Source organism: Ochotona curzoniae, unplaced genomic scaffold, assembly GCF_017591425.1.
Source record: "Ochotona curzoniae isolate NIBS_2020 unplaced genomic scaffold, NIBS_Ocur_1.0 scaffold_1852, whole genome shotgun sequence".
Taxonomy (NCBI): Eukaryota; Metazoa; Chordata; class Mammalia; order Lagomorpha; family Ochotonidae; genus Ochotona; species Ochotona curzoniae.
The window spans coordinates 35,147,867-35,173,307 of record NW_024467087.1 but is presented as its reverse complement, the minus strand read 5'-3'; the positions used below and the strand labels follow the sequence as shown (position 1 = coordinate 35,173,307).

Here is a 25,441-nt window from a genome sequence, read left to right as displayed (position 1 = left end):
CAGTTGTCCCTGGATATGACTTGGGCCTGGAGGGAGGCCTGAGCCAATCAGCCTGAAGGCTGCTCAGAGCCAGAGTGCGCAGGCCAGCCCTGCCTCTCAGCTTCCAGGTGGCGGGGCTCAGGCCGGGTGGTATCTTGAAGGGGGAACACATGGACTGTTAGGGTTCAGACTGACACAGCTGCCCCAGAGGGATAGCAGAACTGGGGTAGTTAGTAATGGCCAATGCTGAATACCACTCACTGTGGCACACTAAAGCTAAGGCTGGGGGCCTACCTGGCAGGGCTAGATCACAGTACTTGTCAACGAGAGTCAAAACAGGAGACCGATAATGCTAGGCTGGGCCATGGCACTAACCAGCACACAAAAGAACTGAGTCTGGGGGCAGATTCTGTGGGGGATGTGTGGGCCCACCCCTTTGATCTACAATCTCACTTGGTTCGCTTGGAGTTGAGGGTGGTAACAGGCTGAGCTAGGTATGACCATGGAACTACCAACAGTCATGGGTACTGGGGTTTGGTACAGGTAGGGTTGGGTACAGGCTGGATTAATCCAGGCTACAGCACCCGCATACACACCCAAGAATATGGTGGTGAGGCAGCCGGGCCACAACACCCACCACTCATACATATGCAGGACAGAGGGGGGTAGTCTATGAACCGGTAAGGGTCTAGTACCCACTGGCATAGGTGAGCTGTGGATCTGAGAGTGGGTCTAGTGGGGGAACTAAGGAAACTCGCCTGATGGGTTATTGATCCTGCTCATGAGCATGGAACTCAAGCCTAGGTGTTGGTCATACCAGGAGGGTAGATCCAACTGTCCACATGCATGTAGGGTGATTTTGGAAGGGGATGGACTGGGCAGGACCAGGCCAACCTTAGCTCAGTGGTAAGTGCAGGAGCTAGGCTAGAATGTGGGGCACACATGGCTAGGCTATCACACCTGCTGGTTTGCATGTGTCATGGATGGGAGCAGACTGAGCATGGCTAGGCTGTAGCACTCACCAGTGAGAGTTGGGACTAGATACGGGCCAGGGCAAACCAGGCTACGGCATCCAATGGCAAAGGTCAAGATAGGGAAAGGTCTATGCAGAGCTAGGTCGGAGCAACCACTGACGTGCACAAGATCTGGGGCTGGGAACAGGCCTGATTGGGGACATTAAGGGCCACCCCAGCTAGGTTGTGGTTCCCACTGGTGAGCATGAGAGCAAGAATGGGGGTGGTCTGGACTGAACATGGCTGCAGTGTCCCTCAGCATGGGCATGGACAGTCTCTGGGGCATACCAGATTGGACTAGACTCCAGCATCCACTGGTGTTTGTGAGAGCCAGAGGTTGTGTGAGGATTCTGCTCCCCCTGGTCCACATAAGAGCTGTGTCAGGGCATGAACTATGTGTGGTTGGGCTGTAGCACCCAATAGTAAGAACCAGATTAGATATGGGCCAGTTTGTGGATCCTGGCTAGCTCAATCAGATATGGGCCAGTTGGGCAAGGCTACTGCTCCTGCCAGGAGAGGAGGTAGACTAGCAGGACCAAGGACCCACAGGTGTGCATGAGATCTGCCACTAAGAGGAGACCCCATAGAGGAGCTTGGGGAACTCCTTTGTCAGGATGTAGTCCCTGCTGGTAAGCATAAGAATCAATGCAAAGAGCAGCCCAGAGTAGACCAGGTTACAATACCTGCGAGCAAAGGTGTGGCTCAGGTATGGGGGTGGGCCAGGCTGGGCCAGTTCCTAACACCCACCGGCAGATGTGAGAACCCAGACAGGGTGCAGGATGGGCTGGGTCTGGCCACATCACTAGCCAGTTCACATTAGGATTGGGACTGGGGGGTTGACTGCACCGGGTTGTGTGGCAGCTCCAACAAGCATGAGTTGATATGGGAGCAGACTGAGCCAGGCCAGGTTACAGCACCCACTGGCAAATACAGAGGTGACATGGGCTATGCTAGACTGAGCTGTAGCACCTACTAGCACACGCATGACTGGAACAAGGGGTTGAGCCTAGTAGGGGAGTAGTGGGGACTCTGATGTTGGGCCACCATTCATGCTGGTGAGCGTGAGAGCATGGAACTGGGGGCAGACCAGGGCTATAACACCTATTGGCCTACATGTGAACTGGGTTGGGGTAGAGCCAGGCTGGTGTAGCCAACTGTATCCACTGGTATAGGCATGAACCAGAATAAGGGCAGGTAGGTTGGGCTTTGCTGCAGTATCAGCTGGCAAGTGTTGTCATGCTAGACCATAAAACCACATGGATACTGTGAGATTCAGGGCGAGGAGTAGGTCCAGTGGGGAAGTTGTGGGCTCCTCTCTGATGGGTTGCAACTCCCACTGGTGAGCATGAGAACCAGGACTGGGGGCAGGCGGTGGTACCCACTGGCATGAGTGTGGGCTGGAGGGTGAACTCAGTTGGGTTGTGTTAGGCTTCAATGCCCAATAATGCATACAAGATCTCAGTAGGATGTGGGGCAAACTGGGTCAGTCCACAGCACATGCTGGCAGGCACAGCAACGAGAGCTGGGAGGGCTGGTCCAATGGGGGTTACTGGGGGTCGAGAGCCGAGTGTGTGTTAGGCAAGGCTGAACTGGGCCGCAGCACCCACTGGCTTGCTGAGGATGGAGGGCAGAACAAATTGATCAACTATCCCAGTGAAGCTTGACAGCAAATTTCTGGGCCAGTGGAGACTCAGATGCGGACTATGGCAGCCAGTTGACCTCAAAAAGATTTCTTCATCCGTGGAGCAGTAATATCAGCAGCATTTCAGAACCATCAAAAACACATGAACAGAACCTTCAGAAAATGCTCCACAATGGGGAACTTGGGATGACATCAGGTGGCAGTTCCTCAATCCCAAGGGTAATGCGGTGGTTGGGAAGCTGGGTATGGTTTCTTCTCTTGTATTCCCCTCACCCCTCATATATGGGAAGAAGAAGAAAATGTGTAAACAAGGGTCTTACCCACTATCCCCTGATCCTCAACCTTTTCAACCCTGATCAACTATGTAAAGATCATCACTAATAAAATTAAAATAAATAAATAAATAAGAAGCAATAGCTCCTAAATTCAGCTCATGAGACCAATTTGGGCCCAGTACGATAGCGTAATGGTTAAGGTCCTCCCCTTGAACGCGCCAGGATCCCATATGGGCGCCGGTTCTAATCCCGGCAACTCCACTTCCCACACAGCTTCCTGCTTGTGGCCTGGGAAAGCAGTCAAGGATGGCCCAATGCTTTGGGTTCCTGCACCCATGTAGGAGATCTGGAGGAAGTTCCTGGCTCCTGGCTTCGGATTGACACAGCACTGGCCATTGCGGCCACTTTGGGAGTGAACCATCAGACAGAAGATTTCCTCTCTGTCTCTCCTCCTCTCTACATCTGCCTTTCCAATAAAATAAAATAAATTTTTTTAAAAAGACAATTTAACTTTGTATTAAAGAGTTCTTTTCAAAATATATTAGAAGACCACCTGGGAAGCTTGCAAATGAAATGCAGTATTCCAGTACCCACAGAGACAGAATTTGTTTAGCTAGTGAATGCGCTCAACTGATATCCATTACAGGAAATTTTTAATAATTGGTAGGAAAAACTAATTCTCTGTAGATAACATCCCTCCCTATTCCACTAACCCAATGTCAGCTCTCAATGGGTCCATTTTTCTAAAGATCTGTTTATTTTTGCTGGAAAGGCAGATTTACAGAGAGGAGAGACATTCCCTGGTTCACTCCCCAAGTGGCTACAACAGCTAGAGCTGAGACGATCCTAAGCCAGGAGGAGCCTCTTTGGGGTTTTCCACATGAGTACAGGGTCCCAAGAACTTTGGCCATTCTCCTCTGCTTTCCCAAATCATAAAAAGGAAACTGGGTCAGAAATGGAGCAGCCAGAATATGAACCAGTACCCCCCATATGGAATGCTCACACTTCAAGTTGGAGGATTGGCTAGTTGAGTCTCAATGGATCCATTTACAAAGGAACTATAGAAGAAGGAATCATATACGACCTTGACAATACTGACTTTCCTTACCCATTATGATTTGATAATGTGACAGGTGAGTTTAGAATGGCCAGAAACAGAGGCCAATATCAAATCCCTAATTTAGCTTTTCCAGAGGGAAAGTTGATAACAGCAAAACTCTTCCACCATGGAGAGGCAATACTTTATCCTTAGACAAAAACAATTGAATATATATATTTGTTGGAAAGGCAAGTTTACAATGAGCAGGAGTGACAGACAAAGAGAGAAACTTCCACCTGCTGATTCACACCTTAAATGGCTGCAAAGGCTGGAGTTGAGCCTAAGAAAGTAGTAGAGGATGATTCAAAGCCTTGGGACCCTGCACCTGTATGGGAGACCCTGAAGAAGCTCCAGGCTCCTGGCTTCAGATTGGCTCAGCTCTGGCTGTTGTGACCACTTGGGGAGTGAACCAGCGGTTGGAAGATCTTTCTCTCCATCTCTCCTTCACTCCATAAATCCAATAAAAATAAATACACTTAAAAATAACTATTCTTTTCCTATTGAACTGTGAAACATTTATTGGAAATTAATTAACCATAAATATAAGGGCTTAGTTCCAGGTTGGTAATTGTTTATTCATCTAAAGGCCATCCTTATGCTAGTATCCCATTGCCTTGATAACTTACTCTTTAGTAAGTTTGGAAAGAGATAATGAGGCATTGAGATTTCTTCTTCAAGATCATTTGGTGATAGCCCAATAGCTTAAACCCTCACCTGGCACATGCCAAGATGCGATACGGGCACAGTGGTTTAGTGGCTAAAGTCCTCACCTTGAACGTGCTTGGATCCCAGATGGGCGCCGGTTCTAATCCCGGCAGCCCCGCTTCCCATCCAGCTGCCTGCTTGTGCCCTGAGAAAGCAGTCGAGGACGGCATGGGAAAGCCTTGGGACTCTGCACCCTTTTGGGAGACCTGGAGAAAGTTCCTGGCCCTGGCTTCAAATCGGCACAGCACTGGCCATTGCGGTCACTTGGGGAGTGAATTATAGGATGGAAGATCACCCTCTCTGTCTCTCCTCCTCTCTGTATATCTGACTTTGCAAAATAAATAAATAAATCTTAGGGAAAAAAAAGAGTTGGGGTGGTGATGGGCTGAGCTAGGAGTGACCATGGAACCAGCTGACACACACGGGTGCTGGGGCTGGAAACAAGATGGGCATGTCCAGGCTGCAGCACCACATGTGCATCCTACCACAGGGTGTGAGACAGGCAGGGCCGCAACATCCTCCATCTCATACAAAGGCCAAGATGGAGTGGCAGGCTATGCCAGGCAAGGACCTAGCACCTGCTGGAGCATGTGAGCTCTAGGTCAGGGAGTGGGCCGAGTGGTGGAACCTGGGAACTTGGGGAATCTATTAGGGGAGTCACAGCTCCCACTGGTAAGCACGTGTTTCAGGCCTGGGTTTTGGGCTGCCTAAGCAGGGTAATTCCAACTGTTGGCTAATGTGTGGGTTAGTTTTGGAGGGGGACGGACAGGGCAGGGCCAAGCCAAACTTACCTCATCAGCAAAAGCAGAAGCCAGGCTGGAGCATAGGTCAAGCTTATCTAGGCTGTCTCACCTACCAGTTTGCATGAGCCTGTGATGGGAGCAGACTGAGCAGGGCCAGGTTCCAGCACCCGCCAGCAAGTGGTGGGACTTGGGGTAGGCTGGGTCAGGCCAGGCTACCACATCCAAAGGCAAAGTTCCTGACAGGTGAGGGGACTAGGCCAAGCTGGGTTCAGAGCAACCACTGCCACGTGCAAGATTTATAGCTGGGAACAGACCTAGTTGGGGAGCTAAGGGAATGCCTTGGCTGGGTTGGGGTTCCCTCTGGTAAGCATGGGGCTGGAATGGAAGCCATGTTCTAGTCTGAATATGGCTGCAATGTACCTAGGCACAAGTGTGGACTGGGGCTGAGTGTGCCAGGCTGAGCTAGACTCCAGCACCTACTGATGCTCATGAAGACCATGGTAGGTGCATGACAGGCTAGGTTAGGTTTTTGCCCCTGCTGAGCCAGGTGTGAGCTGTGTCTGCGTGTGGACTAGGCTAGACTGGGCTGTAACACCCAACAATAACCTGAATGGGTTGAAGGCCGGTCAGGAAAGGTTATTGTTCCTGCTAGGACAGAAGGTGGACTGAGTAGGGCTGGCCCATGGACCCACCCATGTGCACAAGATCTGGCACTGGGAGAGGTTCTGATGGAGAAACCTGGGAAACTTGTCTGTCAGGACACAGTCCATGAAGATGAGCACAAGAGCCACAATAGGGAGCAGCCCAGATCAGGCCAGGGAATGGTACCCAGTGGCATACATATGGCATAGGGCAGGGGCAAACCAGGCAGCGACAGTTCACATCACCCACCAGCAAATCCGAGCACCAGAATGGAGTGTGGGTCAGGTTGGGTTTGGTCGCAACACACACCAGTACACACAAGGGCTTAGACTGGGTGCCAGCTGGGCTGGGCTAGGCTGTAGCCCCCACCAACCTGAGCTGGAATTGGGGGTGGGTCGGACCAGGCCAGGCTACAGCACCCACTGGCAAAAGCTGAGATGAGGCAGGCCATGCCAGACCAGGCCGTGGCACCAAACCAGCACACGCAAGACCCGGGGTGGAGGGGAAGGGGAAAAGATGGTAGGGGGAATGTGGAGGGCTCCCCTGCTGGATTACCATTCCCACTGGAGATCGTGAATTGGGATGGGGGCAGAGCAGACAGGGCAGAGCTACAACATACACACACAGAGAGAGAGAGAGAGAGAGAGAGAGAAAATCCAGGCACAGATCAATGGTTTATTCTACCAAACTTTGTTTTAAATAACTAATTGATTTGAAAATTGGAGTTACAGTGAGGGAGAGACAAAAAGAGAGAGATCTTTCACCTGCTGATTCATTCCCCAAATGGCCCAAAGGTTGGGGTTGGGCCAGGTAAAAGCCAGGAGCCTGAAACTCCATCTGGCAGATAACTAGATCAGAAGTAAGGCAGCCAGGACTCAAAATGGAGCTCATATAGGATGCTGGCTTTGTGGAGCTCATATAGGATGCTGGGCCTTGTGGCCCAGTGTTTAACTCACTGGGCCACAAGGCTATCCCTTCTACCAAAACTTTAAAGAAAAAGTCTACCCTTCAAAAATAGATGAAAAAATGAACACTACCCTAATACTAACCCAAATAAAAAATATCTCAAATATATATCTCTATAAATATGAATATTTATTTGTATAAATATATATTTGTTTATAGATATAGATAGATATACACACACACACACACACACATATATATATATAAGCTTCAGGAGAGTGTGTTATGACACTATGGGTTAAGCCACCTGTTTCCTTTAGGGCTCCCGTATTAAGCCACCTGTTGCATTTTAGTCTCCTGACTTTGGCCTGATGCTGCCCCAGCTGTTGCAAGCATCTGAACTGTGAATCAGTGGATGAAAGATTCCCTTTCACTCTCTCTCCTCTCTCTACAAATAAATGAAAAATACTTAAATATTTTAGAAACAGAAATAATGTTAGGATGAGAATAGAAACTTGTCCTAGGTAACATTTTCACTGAATTAAAGTGGAATAAAACTTTCAGTTAATGAGAACCAAAACTGTTCCGCCCAGATAGCTGAAGACAAGAGCAGAGATGCTGATGAAATTCTAACCTGGTGGGGATCAAGATTTTGAAACATTTCCTAGAGGAATTTCAACAGGAAGTAAACGACTTTAATGTATGATCTTGAAGATATAGTACAATGCAAACAACTGTTTCCTTTTTTTAAGATTTATTTCTTTTTATTGGAAAGGTAGATTTACAGAAAGGAGAGAAAGAGATCTTCCATCTATTTGTTCACTCCCCAAGTGGTCGCAACAGCCAGAGCTGAGCCAATCCGAAGCCAGGAGCCTGGAGCTTCTTCCTGGTCTCCACATAGGTGCAGGGTCCCAAGGCTTTGAGCCGTCCTCCATGACTTTCTTAGGCCAGAGGCAAGGAGCTGGAAGGGAAGTGAAGTGAAACAACCAGGACAAAAACTGGTGCCCATATGGGAACCCAGCAATTACAAGGCAAGAATTTAGCTACTAGGCTATGTGCCAGGCCCCAAAATTGTTTTATAAAATAATATTACTTTTTAAAGATTTTTTGGGGTAGGGGAAGTCAGATTTACAGAGAGAAGGAGAGACAAAGATCTCCCATCCACTGGTTCACTCCCCAAGTGGCTGCAATGGCCAGAGCTGAGCTGATCTGGAATCAGGAACCAGGACCCAGAAACTTCTGGGTTTCCTGTGTGGGTGCAAGTTCCAAAGGTTTGGGGCTACCCTCTACTGCTTTCCCAGGCCAAAGAGAGCTGTATGGGAAGTGGAGCTGCCAGATATGAACTAGGTGGCATTTGAGATCCTGGTGTATGCAAGGCCCCAGGACTTTATCCATTAGGCTATCACCCCAGGCCCAATGCAAATGATTGTTACCAAGAGGTAGAAATGGCTCAGTCAAAGCAAAAACAGCCGGATCAGGAACAAAGTTCACAGCAACTGCTTTTTTGGGATGAGCAAATCATTTCGCCTGTTGACTTGCTAGAGGGCCAACACACGATAACAACCATTACCATTTTTATGACTCTTGCACAAAAATGCCTAGAAGACATTCATCAAAGTCCTTCTTCAGCATGACAAGGTTCCTGCTCATTTCTCTCACTGAAGGCAATTTTCTAACAGTCTTGATGAGAAAACATTAGGCATCCTTAAAGTCCTTGTTTTGCTCCTTCTGACTTCATGTATCCTAATTAAAAAAAAAAACTTTAAGGGGCAGGCAGTTTTGTGGCAGAGCAATGTCAGCATTCCTTATGGGCACCATCTTGACTTCTGGCTGTTTTGCTTCTGATCCAACTTCCTGCTTCTATGCCTGGGAGAGCAGCAGAGGAGGGCTCCTGTGCTTGGGCCCCTGCACCCAGGTAGTAGGCCGGGATGAAGCTCTTGACTCCTGCCTTCTACCTGGCCAAGCCCTGGTCCCTGCAGCCATTTGTGAAGTACACCAACCAATGGAAAATCTCTTCCTCTCTGCCACTGAAACTCTGTCTTTTAAATAAATAAAATAATTTTTTTTTAACTTAAATGCCATCTACTTTTCTTCAGTTAATACTGTAAAAAAAAAATGGGTTGACATGATTAAGGGCCCTCAGTTATTCAGGGTTAGACTGGCTTGATATCATAACTTATAAAAGCATCTTGAGGGCCTGGCCTAATACCGTAGTAGCTAAATCCTCACCTTACCTGTGCCAGGATTCTATATGGGTGCTGGCTCCTGTCCTGGTTGCTCCACTTCCCTTCCAGCTCACTGCTTGTGGCCTGGGAAAGCAGTCAAGGATGACCCAAAGCCTTGGGACCGTGCACTCACATGAGAGACCCAGAGGAAGCTCCTGGCTTCTGGCTTCAGATTGGCTCAACTCTGGTCATTGCAGCCACTTGGAGAGTGAACTAGCAGATGGATGATCTTTCTGTATCTCCTTCTCTCTGTAGATCTGCCTTTGCAATAAAAATAAATAAAATCCTTATAAAAAGCATCTTGAACTTGATGTAACTTATGTTAAGAAATAATATTTACATCTTTGTATTTTAATGCCATTTTTTCTGTACTTTTTGAAGTCCACTTGCATATTTGTTTTCATAAGCTGAACTGCACGTTATCTGAATGATATCCAATAAAGCTCTTATAAAAGAATAAAAAGGTCATCATTATGGATTCTCCAAACAGCTAAAGGACAGCATAGGAATATTGTGAACATCTTTACCCCAACACACTTGATAACACAGTGTTCAAAATTCTTTAAAGACACAAATTATAGAGCTCACTTAAGAAATAAATAAAAAACTTAGAGTGGTGTTTAACCACTAAGTTTCTGGAAGAAAATAAAGATGTTGAGCCATAAAAGGAGCCCTGATTCATAGGGTATCTAATTTCTATTGTGTAAATCACAGCTCATTTTGATCTATTGATGCGTCATCACTAAATGTGGATTTGGTTAAGAGATGGTAACAATCCAACCCACTAGTTAGAACAAGCTAGACCCAGCATGCCACTGCCCATATCAGTAAAAAGCAAAAAAAAAAAAAAAAAAAATTTTTTTTCTTTGGTATTAAAACCTTCCACGAAAACTCCAGGCTCAGATGTTTCCACTAGTGAATTCTAACAAATACTTAGTCATAGAAAATTTTATCCTCTTAGAAAGTAGAGGAAATTCTCTGCATAAAATGGGTCCAAAATTGCCTTGATTCCACTAAAAAAATCTATATGCTTGGACTGGACATTGTGACAAAACAAGTTACGCCACTACTTCTGACACCTGCATTCCACATAGGCATGCTGGGCGCCAGATCAAGTCCTGGCTGCTCTGCTTCTGATTCTGCTCTGTGATAATGATCCTGGGAAACAGCAGATGCTGGCTCAAGTATTTGTGTTCCTGCCACCCCTGTGGGAAACTTGGAAGGAGTTCCTGGCTCCTGGCTTTGGCCTGGCTCAGGATCACTTTAGGAGTGAACCAAAGCATGGAAAATTTTCTCTCTCTTCATCTCTCTCTATCACTCTGTCAATCAAATAAATAAATAAATCATTAAGATAAGAAATCTATATACCTCATGAGTATAGCAGAAAAATTCTTTTTTCTTTTTTTAATTTACTTTACTCGAAATTTAGTTTTACAGAGAGAGAGAGAGAGAGAGAGAGATCTTTCCATCCACAGTGGGTTACTCTGCAAATGGCTTCAACATTCAGACCTGGGTTGATCAAAGGCTAGGAGCCAGTAACTTCCTCCAGGTCTCCCACGTGAGTGCAAGGGCCCAAGAAATTGGGCTATCGCTTGCTTTTCCAGGAAAGCTGGGTCAAAAGTGGAGCAGCAGCAACACAAACACCCGTATAGGATGCTGGTGCCATAGGCTGAGGATTAGCTTTATGCCACTGTGCTGGCACCTTGGCAAAAATTCTTTACAAACCTGAATCCAATAATACATAACAACTATTATTTACTGCAACCAAGATTTATTTAATAAGTGCAAAACCAGCTGAGCATTTGAATGCTAACATAATTCAATATATTAATATCATAAAGGAGACAAATATAACCACCTGAAAACATACAAAATAATCATTTAATAAAAAAGACAATACTCATTATGACCAAACCTCAGGAAATTATGACTATCAAGGAAATTTCAGCTGTGGAAAAACTACAGCTGACATTGTACTTGGGAATGTCAGACTGAATGCTTTCCTGCTGTCATCAGAGGCTATGCAGGTTGTCTGCTCACAGCTGTTCTACATCAAGGTACTAGAAATCCTGGTTAGTGTAAAAAAGGCATGTAGATGAGACTGGAAGAAATAAAACTGTTCTTACATGGTGTAGGAAATTAAGTTGCTGTGTGCAACAAGGGCATCCCACTCAAGTCACAGTGCTCCATTTCCCAGAAGCTCCCTGGTTAATGACCTGGGAAAGCAGTGGAAGATGGTCCAAGTTCTTGGGTCCCTTTACCCATGGTGGAGGCCAGGGAAAGCTACTGGGTGCTGGCTTTGACCTGGCCCAATCCTGGATGTTATGACCATTTGCAGAATGATTCTTTTTTTTTTTTTAAGATTTATTTATTTATTACAAAGTCAGATATACAGAGAGGAGGAGAGACAGAGAGGAAGATCTTCTGTCCAATGATTCACTCCCCAAGAGAGCGCAACGGTCGATGCTATGCCGATCTGAAGCCAGGATCCAGGAACTTCTTCCGGGTATCCCACACAGGTGCAGGGTCTCAAAGCTTTGGGCCGTCCTTGACTGCTTTCCCAGACCACAAGCAAGGAGCTGGATAGGAAGTGGAGCTGCCAGGATTAGAACCAGTGCCCATATGGGATCCCGGGGCATTCAAGGCGAGGACTTTAGCTGCTAGGCCACGCTGCCGGGCCCCAGAATGATTCTGATGGTGGAAGATATGTCTCTCTGTTTCTCCCTTTCCCTGTAACTCTTCATTTCAAAAAATAAATCTTAAAAAATCAAGTATATATCTTCTATTTAAATAAACTTCTAGATGACAAAAATTGTAAGTACTATTTGCAATGGTATCAACAAGTATGAAATAATTCAGGGAAAAAAATTTAAGGAATATGTGAATACTCGTTTACTCAATTCACTGGCAGTAATTATGAAAGACCTACATAAATGAAGAATGATACCAAGGTCACATGTAAAAGGATTTAATGTTGTCAAAGTGGCATTTTCTCCCTAGGTTGATCAGAATATTCAGTATAATTCCAATTAAGATATCAGTAGGTAGCGCCAGCAATGTGGCAAGTTAAGCCACTACCTGCACATCAGCATCTCATATGAGCACTGTGTATGCCAGCTGCTCTGTTTGTGATCCAGCTCCCTGTTAATGATTCTGAGAAGGCAGTAGAAGATGGTCCAAGTACTTGGGTTCCCCTGACACCCACACAGGAGACACAGATGAAGCTCCTGGCTCTTGGCTTCAGCCTGGAAGAGTCCAGCTATCATGGTCATCTGGGGATTGAACCAGCAGATAGAAAGCCTCTTTTCCTTCTCTGTGTAGCCCTCTCTGTGTAACTCTGTCTTTCAAACAAACAAATATACCTTTAAAAACAATGCAAAGATCCCAGAAGTGTGTGAGTGTGCATATGTGTAGCCAGAAGAGTCTCATAACCTATACTGAATGAGAAACAGAGCACCCAGGACACAAACCAGTTCCATGTAGGAAGCTAGTGTTGTGCCTAAATTGCTGTACTACAACACTGGCACCTCTAGTCTTTGAAAAAAAACAATATCATATAATTGATGAAATTCATATCTAATTTTGAGACTTCTTAGAAAACCTCAGTAATGAAGACACTGTAAGCAAAGGATGAAAAGTTAGACAATACATGTGTCTCCAATTTTTTTAATCTTCTTTTTTTTTTTTTTAAAGATTTACCTTTTTTTTGGAAAGGCAGATTTACAGAGAGAAGAGACAGAGAGATCTTCCATCTATCTATTTGCTTGCTCTCCAAATGGCTGCAACCAAAGCCAGGAGCCAGGAACTTCTGAATCTCCCACATGTGTGCAGGGACTCAAGCACTTGGGATGTCCTTTGCTATTTTCCCAGGCCATTAGCAAGCAGCTAGATAAGAAGTGGAGCACCTGGATTCAAACCAGCACCCACATGAAATGCCAGCACTGCAAGCCAAGGATTAGCCTATTATAACACCGTGCCTTCCCCATGTCTCCCATTTTTGCTGCCCCAGTTAAATGTAGTGTTTCTTATTCCCCATAATCAAAGAATTACAGCGGGCTTATGGTGCTTAGGAATTTGGCAAGGTTTGGTCACTGCACGATGGTTCAGTGGCTAAATCCTCACCTTGCAAGGACCAGGATTCCATGTCTGCATCAGTTCATGTGCCAGAAGCTCCACTTCGCAACCAGGTCCCTGATGGTGGCCTGGGAAAGTAATCGAGGATGGCCCAAAGCCTTGGGATACTGCACCCATGTGGGAGATCTGGAAGAATCTCCTGGCTCCTGGCTTCAGATTGGCTCAGCTCCAACTGTTGCAGTCACCTGCAAAGTTAAGCAGCGGACAGTTCTTTCTCTGTCTCTCCTTTTCTCTGTAAATCTGCCTTTCCAAGAAAAAAAAATTCTGAATGATTAAAACCATCTGATATTTTGACAGGATGTCTTAGAATACTGAGTTTTCCATCACAGGTTATTAGGGTAAAAGTAAAGAAATAGACAAAATTGGATTTCTCTATGAAAGATGCCATATGAAAAAGAAACCAATGCTTAGAGAATTTTTTAAAGTGAAACATGTTATTTAATGATACACTTCACAGAAAAGCTGAAAAATATAATAAAAAGTTATGGGGAAAACAGTTAAAGTAGTATTTGTCTACCTACTATCTCAACATGTAAGTAAATGAGATGCCAGAGAAAAGTAACAAAAAATTTCTTAACATGAGAATTTTCACATATGAATTTCTGCTTGGGATCTTATTTAAACACCGTGGACTTACAAAACAAAAACCAACAACTAAGGCAAGTGCTGTGACATAACACTCCACCTGTAATGCTGGATCCCATATGGATACTGGTTCAAGTTCCAGTGGCTCCACTTTCAATCCAGCTCCCTATTTATGGCCTGGAAAAGCAGCAGAAGATGGTATAAAGCCTTGGGACCCTGTGCCCACATGGCAGACCCAGAAGAAGCTCCTGGACCCTACCTGTAGGCAACTGTCTAGGTTGATTGTATCAAGGCAAGTGTTACATTGCTGGGAAAAAGGTAGCTAATAGCTGGCAGGCATCCTGGGCCTGGTTAATGCCAAATTTGTGTTAACTATACCAGTGTGCCAGTAGAGTTACTTTTTTTCTTTTTAAAGATATGTGGGGGACAGATGTGGGCACACCAGCAGACAGAGTCTAAACTACTGGATTCAAAACTCCATCTACAGGGAAAATTATAAGATCTGTGATATGACAGTGGCATGTGTCAGAACTAAGTCTCCCCAGTTATTCAAGATGATACAGTGGACAGCATGCCGAGATGCATATGGGGGACATGACAACTAGTTCACTCAGGCCTGCAGAGGATGTCTAATACCATGGAGGGCAGAATAAATTGGAGAGCTCTCCTAGACAAGTTTTAACAGCAAGTATCTGGGCAAATTGAAACTCTGAGGTGGACTGTCAGCCAATGGACCTTGGAAGGATTTCCTCATCCTTGGAGCCATGACATCAACAGCATCTCAGAACTATGAGAACCACTTTAGCAGTACCCTCGGAACATGCTCCACATTGAGGACCCTGACATGATATGAGGTGGCTGTCGCTCATCCCAGGCTAGTAATGCAGTTTGGCTGCTGGGAGCAGCCCTCTCCTCTTCTCTCCCCATTTTCCCCCACATACATGAAAAATAAAAGATTGGAAACAGCTGCCTCATCCACTTTCCCCCATTCGTTGATTCTCCCCACCCTAATCAGTGATCCATATGGGCATAAATCCTTAACTATGTAAACATCATTAAAAATAAACTTATTATAACAATTATAAACATACAGAAAGAAGCTCCAGGCTTCGGACAGGCCCAGGTCTGGACAAGCAGCCATTTAGGGAGTGAATCAGCAGGTGGAAGTCTGTCTATGCTTCTTCTTTAACTCTGCCTGTCAAATAAAAATAAATAAATCTCTTTAAAACAAGAACAATTCCAGGATGCTCATAGAATTTGATGGCCATTTTTCCTGAAAATATAAAGCACACAGAGAAAAGAGGTGATTTCTGTGGAAGAAACAAAATCCTGCATGAGAAAATAGCATCTAGGCTGAGGAAAGTAGATAAGCTACAGGCATGAAGTTGAAGATCATAAAACACGGTTAGCTACCCAAATATACAGTATTTGCAATAATATGTGAATGTTACTATGATTTTAATTCTGCTACTCAGTGTGTGATTAAAATTGTGATTAGCACAATTTTAATACTGAATGCTCACTTGACTGCAACCATTTTTGAGGACCAGTAACTGTGATTTCATGAATTCATGATTTCATGAATTAATATAAATTTTCTTACCCAGAAGCACCAAGAGGTGATGGGACAAGGATTTAGAAGCCCAATAAAATGTTTTTTTCTTTGAGTATGAATAGCTATCAAATGATTGTATATATGAACTAGTTGGCACATATATATAAATTTATTTACATGTACACACACATATATATACATACATATATGACTCTAGCAACATGGCAAGAATGAGCAAGACACAGTGAGTCAGCAAGAAAAAGAGAAATGTCATGCTTTGTTTCCCTCAGGGAGTTTCTCATTGTGTATAATATACAAGATTTCTTGCCGGTTCTTTGGCATAATAAATAAAGCTGCTTCCTGCAGTATTGACATCGCATATGGGCACCTACTAAAGTCCCAGCTGCTCCACCTCTGATAGGGCCCCCTGCTATTGTGCCTGGAAAAACAAGGAGACCTGGAATAGGCTCTTCCCTCCCCAGGCTGAACTGTGGCTCTTGTGGCCATCAGGGGAGTGAATAAGTCAATAGAAAAATCTCTGTCTCTTGTCTCTCTCTCCTTCAAATAAATAAATAAATCTTTTTAAAAGATTTCTGGATAATTTATGCATGAATGACTATAGTTTTGGTTTATGAATATTAATATTTTCTCATTTGTAAACTTTATAAACTTGGCTTTATAAACTTCTTCTACAAATCTATAACTGAATGACTAGTAATTCAGACAGGAGTTTCCATTTGTAACATAGATCTGAGGGTTCAAAAACAAACAACCAAAATATTATGTCAAGGAATGATTGTCTCCTAATGAAAAGTGACAAAATCTGAGAACATATCAATTGATCCTAGGTGGAAATGATGGAGTTAAAGATTTGGATTAAAACTGAGAGTACTGGGATGTGAGAATATAATTTTGATTTGGGAAAGCAACAAAAGTCAAATTTCAGTGCCAGACTGGAACTGCAGGGGCAATCTGGAGTTTTCAATGGCTGGGGACAGGAGGGAGGGGGGAAACGTGGCATGGGGGAAGAGGCGGAGAGGAAGATGCAGTAAGTCTTAGATGCTGACGTCCCTGGCAAGCAGAAAAAGCAAATACAAAGAGGTGTGTTGAGGGTCAGATTCAAGCAGGTTGCTGCGCACAGTCGCCACCGGTCAAAGTGCTAAGAGGGGATCCGAGCTCGGCAGTGACGCGCAGCCCTCACGTGACCAGGCGCCTGTGCCTGCCCAAGTCCCTCTCGTCCTGGTCCTCTCTGCCTGTCCAGACACCGTCTTATTACCCTTTGCTCGAGAGCAGAAGGAAGTAAGTTCTATCGATCCTCTCAAATCGGCTTTCGTGTACTGCCTTGCATTTCCCGGAATCAGATAGGGATGGCAGCGTTCAGGCCTCTCCCTCTGCTCCAGCCCCGCCCCCGAGTTTGGGTGCAGAAAATGGTGGTCTTCGGGGGAGGGGGAAGAGGGTGGTAGCTGGGAAATGAGAGGAACCCCGCCTGGGAGGAAGGTGTAGACCCTTGGAAATAGTTTCTAAGTAACCGTTCGCTTCCATTTCTCGCCTGAGTAAAAGTGACCAGCTTGGTGGGGTGGAGAGGTGGGGGTGCGGAGGACGAACCTTGCTACGGGGGTCTCTCGGAGGAGAGTGTAGTCTGGTGGGGGTGGCGGCAACACCCAGAACCCGGGGTGGGTGTGTGTGTATGTGTGTGTGTGGCGGGGGTTGGGGGACTTGTGTCGCTCAGGCCCGCCTCCCCGCCCCCAACCTCCTGTGGCGTCTTGTGTGCGGGACATCTTGAGGAGGGGGTATCTGTGAACACACCGCGTCTGGAAAGGGCTGGTCTGCGGGCCTGGACCCAGCTGCCAGGGAGGAAAGCCAAACGCGCGGCCTGCTCCGGCCGCTGCCCCGCCCCCTCGGGCTGCGGGAGCGGCCTGCCGCAAGGCGTGCCGGGAAAAATGGTGGGCTTGCGGGAAAGGAGGGGCGGTCGGGAAGCGAGCGTCGGCCGATCGCGGCGCCCAGTCAGGGCGGCTCTACCCCTAGCCACCCTGGCTGAGCTGGTTATGTGGCTCCAGTTACCGTGACACTGCTTCTGCGTTTTTCGTTTCCTCAGAATAACCACCGGAGAAGAAAATTCTCAGCATGGAAAAACCATGCCAAGGGAAGGAAGAACTGGCGCCGAGCGTGCCGCGGCCCCAAGTGGAGGAGCCTCCTGTGGAGCCCCCTCCCGAGAGGACGGATCTCGAGGAGGAGCAGTCTTCTGAGGAGCAGTCCTCTGAGGAGGAGTTCTTCCCCGAGGAGCTGCTGCCCGAGCTGCTGCCCGAGCTGCTGCTGTGTGCTGAGCGCCCTCGGCAAGAGCGCCTATCTGCCAAGGACCTGTTGGCGGAGCGCCCTCCCATGGAGCAGCCTCCCTGTGGAGTGGGCAAACACAAGCTCGAAGAAGGAAGTTTCAAAGAAAGGCTGGCTCGTTCTCGCCCACAGTTTAGAGGGGACATACACGGCCGAAATCTAAGCAACGAGGAGATGATCCAAGCGGCCGACGACATGGAAGAGATGAAAAGAGTGAGGAACAAATTGATGATTATGCATTGGAAGGCGAAACGCAGCCGCCCCTACCCCATTTAATGTGTTCAACCTACACTTCTCTTAATGCCTGAGAGAACAGTGTTGCCCCTCTACCCAACCCCGCCTCCCCTGCCAACCCCCCGGAACATTCTGGTTGTGTTTTCTTACATGTCTTTCCCAACCTTCCTAATTGTAATTTTCATCACTTTTTTTTTTTTTTTTGCGCATTTGTATTTAGGCATCCAGCAACTTAAACTGGCATAAAATTGTTTTTCTTTTCTCCCTGAAATCCAAGCTCCACTCATTTGCATGAAAGATGTGCATGACATGCTGTGAAGTGAGAAAAAGGAATTTTCCAGAGTTATATATAGTACCCATTTTTTTTAAAAAAAAAGTTTATTTATATATTAATATGCAGAGAAAAAGCAAAAAGTATGTACTTCAAAGACTTAACAGTGGCAACGTGTGCAGTGGCATAGGTCATTCTAATTCTTAAAATTGCTCTATATGAATTTTTTATTTTGTTCAAAGTGAACATATTCTGTTTATTCAAGATGAACAGTATAATGAAAACAAACAATTTTGAAAATTATTTAATCAGCTTATAATAACTGTGGCACTTAATAAATACTTGTCAGAACTTTAAAAAGCAAAAAGTGAATCCTGTGTTTCCTCTGCCTCTCTTAGAAATGCAAACAAAAATTAATACACATTTTTCCCATTTAATACCTTCCTTAGCATACTGCTGTGAAAATGTGTAAATTGTGTCTTCTACTCCCCCACCTTCACATGACGGACCCCAATCCACAAACTATGGGATGCTTTCTGAAGTGGTCTCAAGTGGGTTCATCAAGTTTCTCTGGTGACATTCCAAACCAGTGCTACCTTCTATTCCTGGCTTACTGTATTCTCAGTACTAGCCATACCTGGTATGCCCAGTTGCTTTTACTGGATCCTGCTTCTTTCCCTGGTTCTGGTTGCGGAAAATGTGCTGCGGTATTCAAGGTGCGAGGCTCACTATTCTGCACTCTGGTCGGCCACAGCTGAACTGAGTCTCTACGGACAGACACATGGAGGATGCGTTCCTTCCATCTCTAATGCTACCTTAGAGATGTTTCCAGGTGGATACCAAGCCACTGCTCAACCCTCTATGGCTTTCAAGAATGCTTAGAAACAATCGTTTCTGTGCCTTTCCCTTAAACCCTCCCTTTTCTAACCCTCCCTTTTGCTCACGGAACTTAGTTCAATGTTACCAAGGCTAGCAATTTGTGACTCTGATACTATGTTATATACTTAGAATTGAAAACCACATACCCCAAACCCAAAGAAAATTGATTTTAATTGCCTAACTTGGCTAGGTAAGTTTTCTTTCCAGAGCTCCCACTAGCTTGCATTGCAATGCAAATGACTTGTATAAATTAAGGAGGAAAGTAAAGTTTAGGAGCCATCACGATGGCTCTAGTGGTTGATCCTCCACCTGCAAGCGCTAGCATCACATATTGGTGCCAGTTTGTGTTCCGGCTGCTCTACTTCCCATCCATCTCCCTGCTTATGGCCTGGGAAAGCAGTGTACAATGGCTCAAGTCCTTGGGCCTCTGCACCCACGAGGGAGACCTGAAAGAATCTCCTGACTCCTGCCTTCCAATCAGCACAGTTCTGGCCATTGTGATCATTTGGGCGTGAACCAGAGGCTGTAAGATTTTTCTGCATCTTTCCTTCTCTCTGTAAATCTGTCTTTCCAGTAAAAATAAATCTTAAAAAAAAAAGATTAGAAAGGAAAGTTGATGCCCAAACTAGGAATGCCCCATGAATACTTAGATATTAAAATACTACATAGAGAGATGCATATACATATATATGAGAATGATTTCTCTATCAAACTATCGTTCAAATTTTTGAGATTTTGTCTTATAGATCCTGTTCATGCTAGAAATATAGACATTATTTAGGTTTTTAAAATTATTTTTATTCTGTAAAGATTTATTTTTATTCCAAAGACAGATTTATAGAAAGAAGGAGGGACAGTGGTCCAAATGACTACAACAGCCAAAGTTGACTGGATCTGAAGCCAGGAGCCTCTTCTGGGACTCCCATGGGGGTGCAGAGACCCAGGGACTTGAGCCATTTTCCACTGTTTTCCCAGGTAACACACAGGGCACTAGATTGAAAGTGGAGCAGCTGGATCACAAACCAGTGCCCATATGGGATACCGGCACTTGCAAGTGGAGGGTTAGACTGTTGTGCACTGTGCTTGCCCCAGTACTTAAATGTTTTCTAAATTCTGACCTGTCATGAATTCTTGAGTTTCTGTTTGACTGTGTAAGTTTCAGTAAACATTTGCTTCTGTTGAACCGTGATTTGCAATTCCAAAGGAGACACAGGGAGATATTATGCCCTCAAATTAAGTATTAAAATTAAATGTTTTATATGTCAGATTTTTGCCAAAAGTGTGGAAACCTGTGATCTACCCCACACCCATTTAATCTGCTTTTCTGTAAATTAGCACACCAAACTTGGAGAGCTGATAGTAGTCATGGTAATAAGTATGACGTAAGTAGAAAAAAATACAGTTAACTCAGAATAAAAAATTGACAGGCTTGTTCAGGCATATTTTAAAATGGCAAATTTAAGACCATCTCACCATGTTTAAGACATAAAATGTGCAAGTTTCTTGCTTCAAAGAAAACTTAGGCACAAAATGAAAAACAAAGAGCTGACGTAGAAGAAAGATATTTTTGCCAGGGCTGACATTATGTAATACCTTGCATTTTTTTTCCTCCCAAAATGAGTTCCAAAGTGGTATCAGAAATAAATTTGAAGTTTTCATTTTGCAATCAATCATCTTACAAGGCAGTTAGGTAAGCCTATGCCCTGGGGCTTTGTTGCTATTTTTATTTTCCACTGGATGATGCCATTTGAGAGTATCTTAATGGCTGCAGATCATTCTTCAAAGTTATGGCATCCTGGGATTCCAGCTGGTGTGAGACAAGGTTCTAGGGATTAATGTGCCAGTTTCCCAAGACAGGGTAAATTGATTCCCCTGGCAAGTGGAAGAACTCATGCAAGCCACACACTCTCCAGGGTATAACTGCCTTTTCTCTGCCTCAGCCTACAACAGGCGCCAGACCCTGCTCAGCTGCCAGCTGGGCTTCCCTGGACACACACACCTGGTGGGCAGCAGGGGGCATGATGAGTGTCTACCCCAGATGGGGCACAGCGCTTTGCTTTTCCCTCTCTTTCCACTTCTCTTCTGGAGACCACTGTGCACGGGAGGAGGGGATGAACCCCCAAGCTTCCTAGACACATTGGTTGGGCACGTCTTGGGCACGTCATGAATGTCCTGACTGGGTCAGACCAGGCAACGTGGAATCAAAGTAAAAGAGGTAGGCCCTTCTGTGAGTCCAGTGAAGCAGCTCCCAAAACAGCTGCACCCAAAATGACATTATGCAGCAGATAGGACTCACCCCGCCTTCTGTCTCTCCTGCTCTTTTGCCACCTGAAGGTTTGGAGTTCCTCTCTCTTGCCCTTCCACCTTCTGCCATGAGAACACCCAGACAAAGGTCCACACCAAATAAATCAGCTAGTCCATGGCAGTCTCCTTTAGTAGCATAAAACTCACTAAGACACCCCCCTCTCTACCTCCCGGCCCATGTGGAACGCTGGTCAGCAGCTTACCTGAACAACTCCAGAGAAGCAATCATTGAGGTGCTAGGACTGTGAAGAGAAAGCCCTGTGCTAACTGGGATTCTCCTGCTGTTAGGAAATAGTGACTTGCAGTGGGAGCACCCCACTTGTTAGGCCTTGAATTTTGATCAAATGACCAGATTCCATCTTCCCCTATTCAGATATACTAAAATAAGCAAACTTAATTATTTTTATGATGAAAAAGATGATACAAATAATTAAGTGGCAGATCCTAAGATCTAACAGATTTGTTGGCATAAAATTCCATGTGCTTGCTGCTCCATCACACTGCTCCCATGTAAATGGCAACTTATAAGGTTTAGGTAATAACTGATTAAGATTGCCAGTGCGATATCCTTGTTTGTGGATTTGGAGGAGCTTTCACATTTTTTTTTTTTTATCTAAGTACACGTATCCAATAGACGGAAGTAAATGTCTAGAATTTGGAAAGTAGATTGAATGGAAATATGGATTGTGGCCAGTGGTACCTGGCACAGGTACCACTCTATTGATTTCTGTTTAAATAAATGAAAGAAGAATATAATTGTAGACCAGACTAAGCAAGGCTACAACACCTGTTAGCTTCATGTGGACTAGATCAGGGACAAGCCAGGCTGGGCTAATTATTCCTACTGGTACAAGCATAAATTAGAGTGGGTGAGGGTTGTTTCGGCTTAGCCGCAGCATCAGCTGGCACTGAGGGCTAATTCTGTCAAGTCAAACCACAGAACCACCTGAAGAGTAATCCGGGAGTGAGAGAAACTGGGAGGGAAATAGTGGGTTCCTCCCTCTTGGGTTACCACTCCCATGGGAGGGCACAAAAACTAGGATGGGGCTGGGGTGGCTAGACAGAGAGGCACTCAACAACATCCGTGAGGGCTGGATAATTGAGCCTGGTTGGATGGAACTAAGCTTCAATACCCATCAACATGTACGAGAGCCAAATGGGATGTGGGACAGACTGGACTAGTGCTACACATACTGGCAAACCAGGGTAGGGGGCGGGCCTTGTGGGGGTTATTGTGGGTCGCTCTCACTAGGCTGCAGCTCCCACTGGTTTATGTGAGGGCCGAATATGTGCTGGGCAGATCCAGGCTGGACTGCAACACCCATTGGTTCCAGTGGAAGTTGGGGCTGAAAACAGAACCAACGCAGTAATTGCACCACCAGCTGATTGGGGCGATGGACTGTGTTGGGCCCTATGTTTGCTAGAACAAACAAGAATCTGGTCTGGGAATACCTCAAAGTTTCTTTGGGGATCTCCCCAATCGAAATGCCGGACTCAGAACCCTAACCAAGAAAAGACAGAAGACAGAACAAGTCAATCAACCACCTCAGCTGTATGTTGGCAGCGAAATACCGGGCAAACGGAGACTCTATGATGGACTGTGTCAACGGAGACTCTGTGAGGGACTATGTCAATCAGTGGATTCTTCAATGACCTCATTGTGCTTGGAGTGGTGAGATTGGCAGCGATTCATAACTAGTGAATTATCAAAACCACGTGAGCAAGTAGCTCAGAGCATACCCCACAGTCGGGACTTTGGGTGGGTGGGAAACCAGGTGGGGCTTCTCCCTCAATATCCCCCTTTACCTCAGATACATGAAGGAAATAATATGGAAATAATAGTCTTACCCACTTCCCTATAGCCCTTGAACCCTTTTCATCCTAATTAACTATGTAAAGATTGTCAAAAATATAATTAAAAATGAAAAAAAGAATATAATTGTATATCTATCCTTTTCTATGCATAAGTATCTTTCAAATAGAGGTGAGACTCTACTCAATGAAAGGAGTTATAACCTGGACATAAAAGTGAACTTTTTGGGGGACCAGCATGGTACTGCAGCAACTGCATTGGCCCCTACCTGTGGCACCTCTGTGGTACTGGAATCCTGCATGGGCACCGGTTCCTGTTTCAGCTGCTGCACTTCCAATCCAGCTCTCTGCATGTGGTCTGGGAAAACAGCAGAGGATCTCTCAAGTCCTTGTAACACTGTATCCACATAGAAGACCAGTAAGATGCACCTGGCTTCAGGTTGCCTTGGCTCTGGCTGTTGAGAGGCCATTTGAGGAGTGAACCAGTGGGTGGAAAACCTTTCTGTCTTTCCTCTCTGTATATCTGCCTTTCAAATGAAAACTATATAAATCTTTTTAAAAAGTCAACTGTTGGGCCCGGTGCGGTGGCCTAGCATTTAAGTCCTCACCTTGAACATACCAGGATCCCATTTGGGCGCCGCTTCTAATCCCGGCAGCTCCACTTCCCATCCAGCTCCCTGCCTGTGGCCTGAGAAAGCAGTCAAGGACAGCCCAAAGCCGTGGGACCCTGCACCCACGTGGGAGACCTGGAGGAAGTTTCTGGTTACTGGCTTCTGATTGGTTTAACTCTGGCTGTTGTCAGTTGGAGAGTGAATCATTGGATGGAAGATCTTCCTTTCTGTCTCTCCTCCTCTCCGTATATCTGACTTTGTAATAATAAATAAATAAATAAATAAATCTTTTTTAAAAAGTGAACTGTTTCAGGTATGGTGTTGTGATACGGTGAGTTAAGCTGCTGTGTATGATGCTGGCATACCTCAGGAGCACTGATTTGAGTCCCATTTGTCCAGTTCCAATCCTGCTCCCTGCTAATGCACCCTGGAAGGCAGGGAAAGATGGAACAAGTACTTCTCTTTTCCCACGCATGTAGGAGATCCTGATAAAAGGACTTGGCTCTGGACTATAGTCTGGCCCACCCCTGGCCATTTTAGCCATTTGGGAAGTGAACCTGTGGATGGAAAATGGAACTCTCCCTCTGTTTCCCCCTCTCCCTTTCTAGCTGCACCATTCAAATAAATATTTTTTGAAAAGTGAAAAATTTTCAAAGATATGCTTATTTTATTGGAAATGCAGATTTATGCAGAGGAAGAGAAACGAAGAGAGAGATCATTTTATCAGCTGATTCACTCCCCAAGTGGACATAATAGCCAGAGCTGAGCTGATTGAAAGCCAAGAGCCAGGAGTTTCTGGCAGGACTCCTGCATGGGTGCAGGGTCCCAAGGTTTTGAGCCATTTTCCACTGCTTTCCGAGGCCATAAGCAGAGAGCTGGATCAGAATTGGAGCACCTGGTACACAAACCAGTGCATGAATGGATGTTGAAGTTTGCAGTCGCAGAATTAGCCAATTGCGCCATTGTGACAGCCCTGAAAAGTGATTTTTTAATTTTTTATTTAATAAATATATTTTTGATGTTTCCATACTTGAGAAGGATGGATGCATGCCAATGTAGACCACTGATCAGGGTGGGAAGGGTTGAACAATGAGGCAAAGTGGATGAGACGATTGCTTCTAATTTTTTTTTCTTCCTGAATCTGGAGGAAAAGGAGAGAGAAGAGGAGAGGGCCTCTCCCAGCAACCACACTAATACCTGGGGATGGGGTGCAGGAATTCAAGGTTCTCTCAGGGTCCCTGATATCCTGAGAGTAATCCTGAAGTGGTTTTGGTAGTCCTGAAATGCTGTTGGTTTCATTGCTTCAAAGTTGAAGAAATCCATCCAAGATCCATTGGCTGATAGTTCAATTTAGAATCTCCACTAACCCAGATAATTGCTGTCAAAGTTTGGCCAAGAGGGAGAGTTGTACAATTTGTTCTCCCCTCCAGCATCTGCCATGGTACTAGATGTCTTCTGTAGGGCACAATGAGTTGCCAGTCCCCATGCGCATCTGG

At 45.4% G+C, this 25,441-nt stretch overlaps 1 protein-coding gene across 1 annotated transcript; it reads left to right on the top strand.

Moving 5' to 3' along the window:
* Positions 1–16,728: 16,728 nt before the first annotated feature.
* Positions 16,729–18,699, top strand: TCEAL1 (transcription elongation factor A like 1). Its single transcript, XM_040999673.1, has 2 exons — positions 16,729–16,802; positions 17,599–18,699. The coding sequence occupies exon 2, from the start codon at positions 17,628–17,630 to the stop codon at positions 18,108–18,110; it is 483 nt and encodes a 160-aa protein (XP_040855607.1). The 5' UTR covers positions 16,729–16,802; positions 17,599–17,627; the 3' UTR covers positions 18,111–18,699.
* Positions 18,700–25,441: the final 6,742 nt, after the last annotated feature.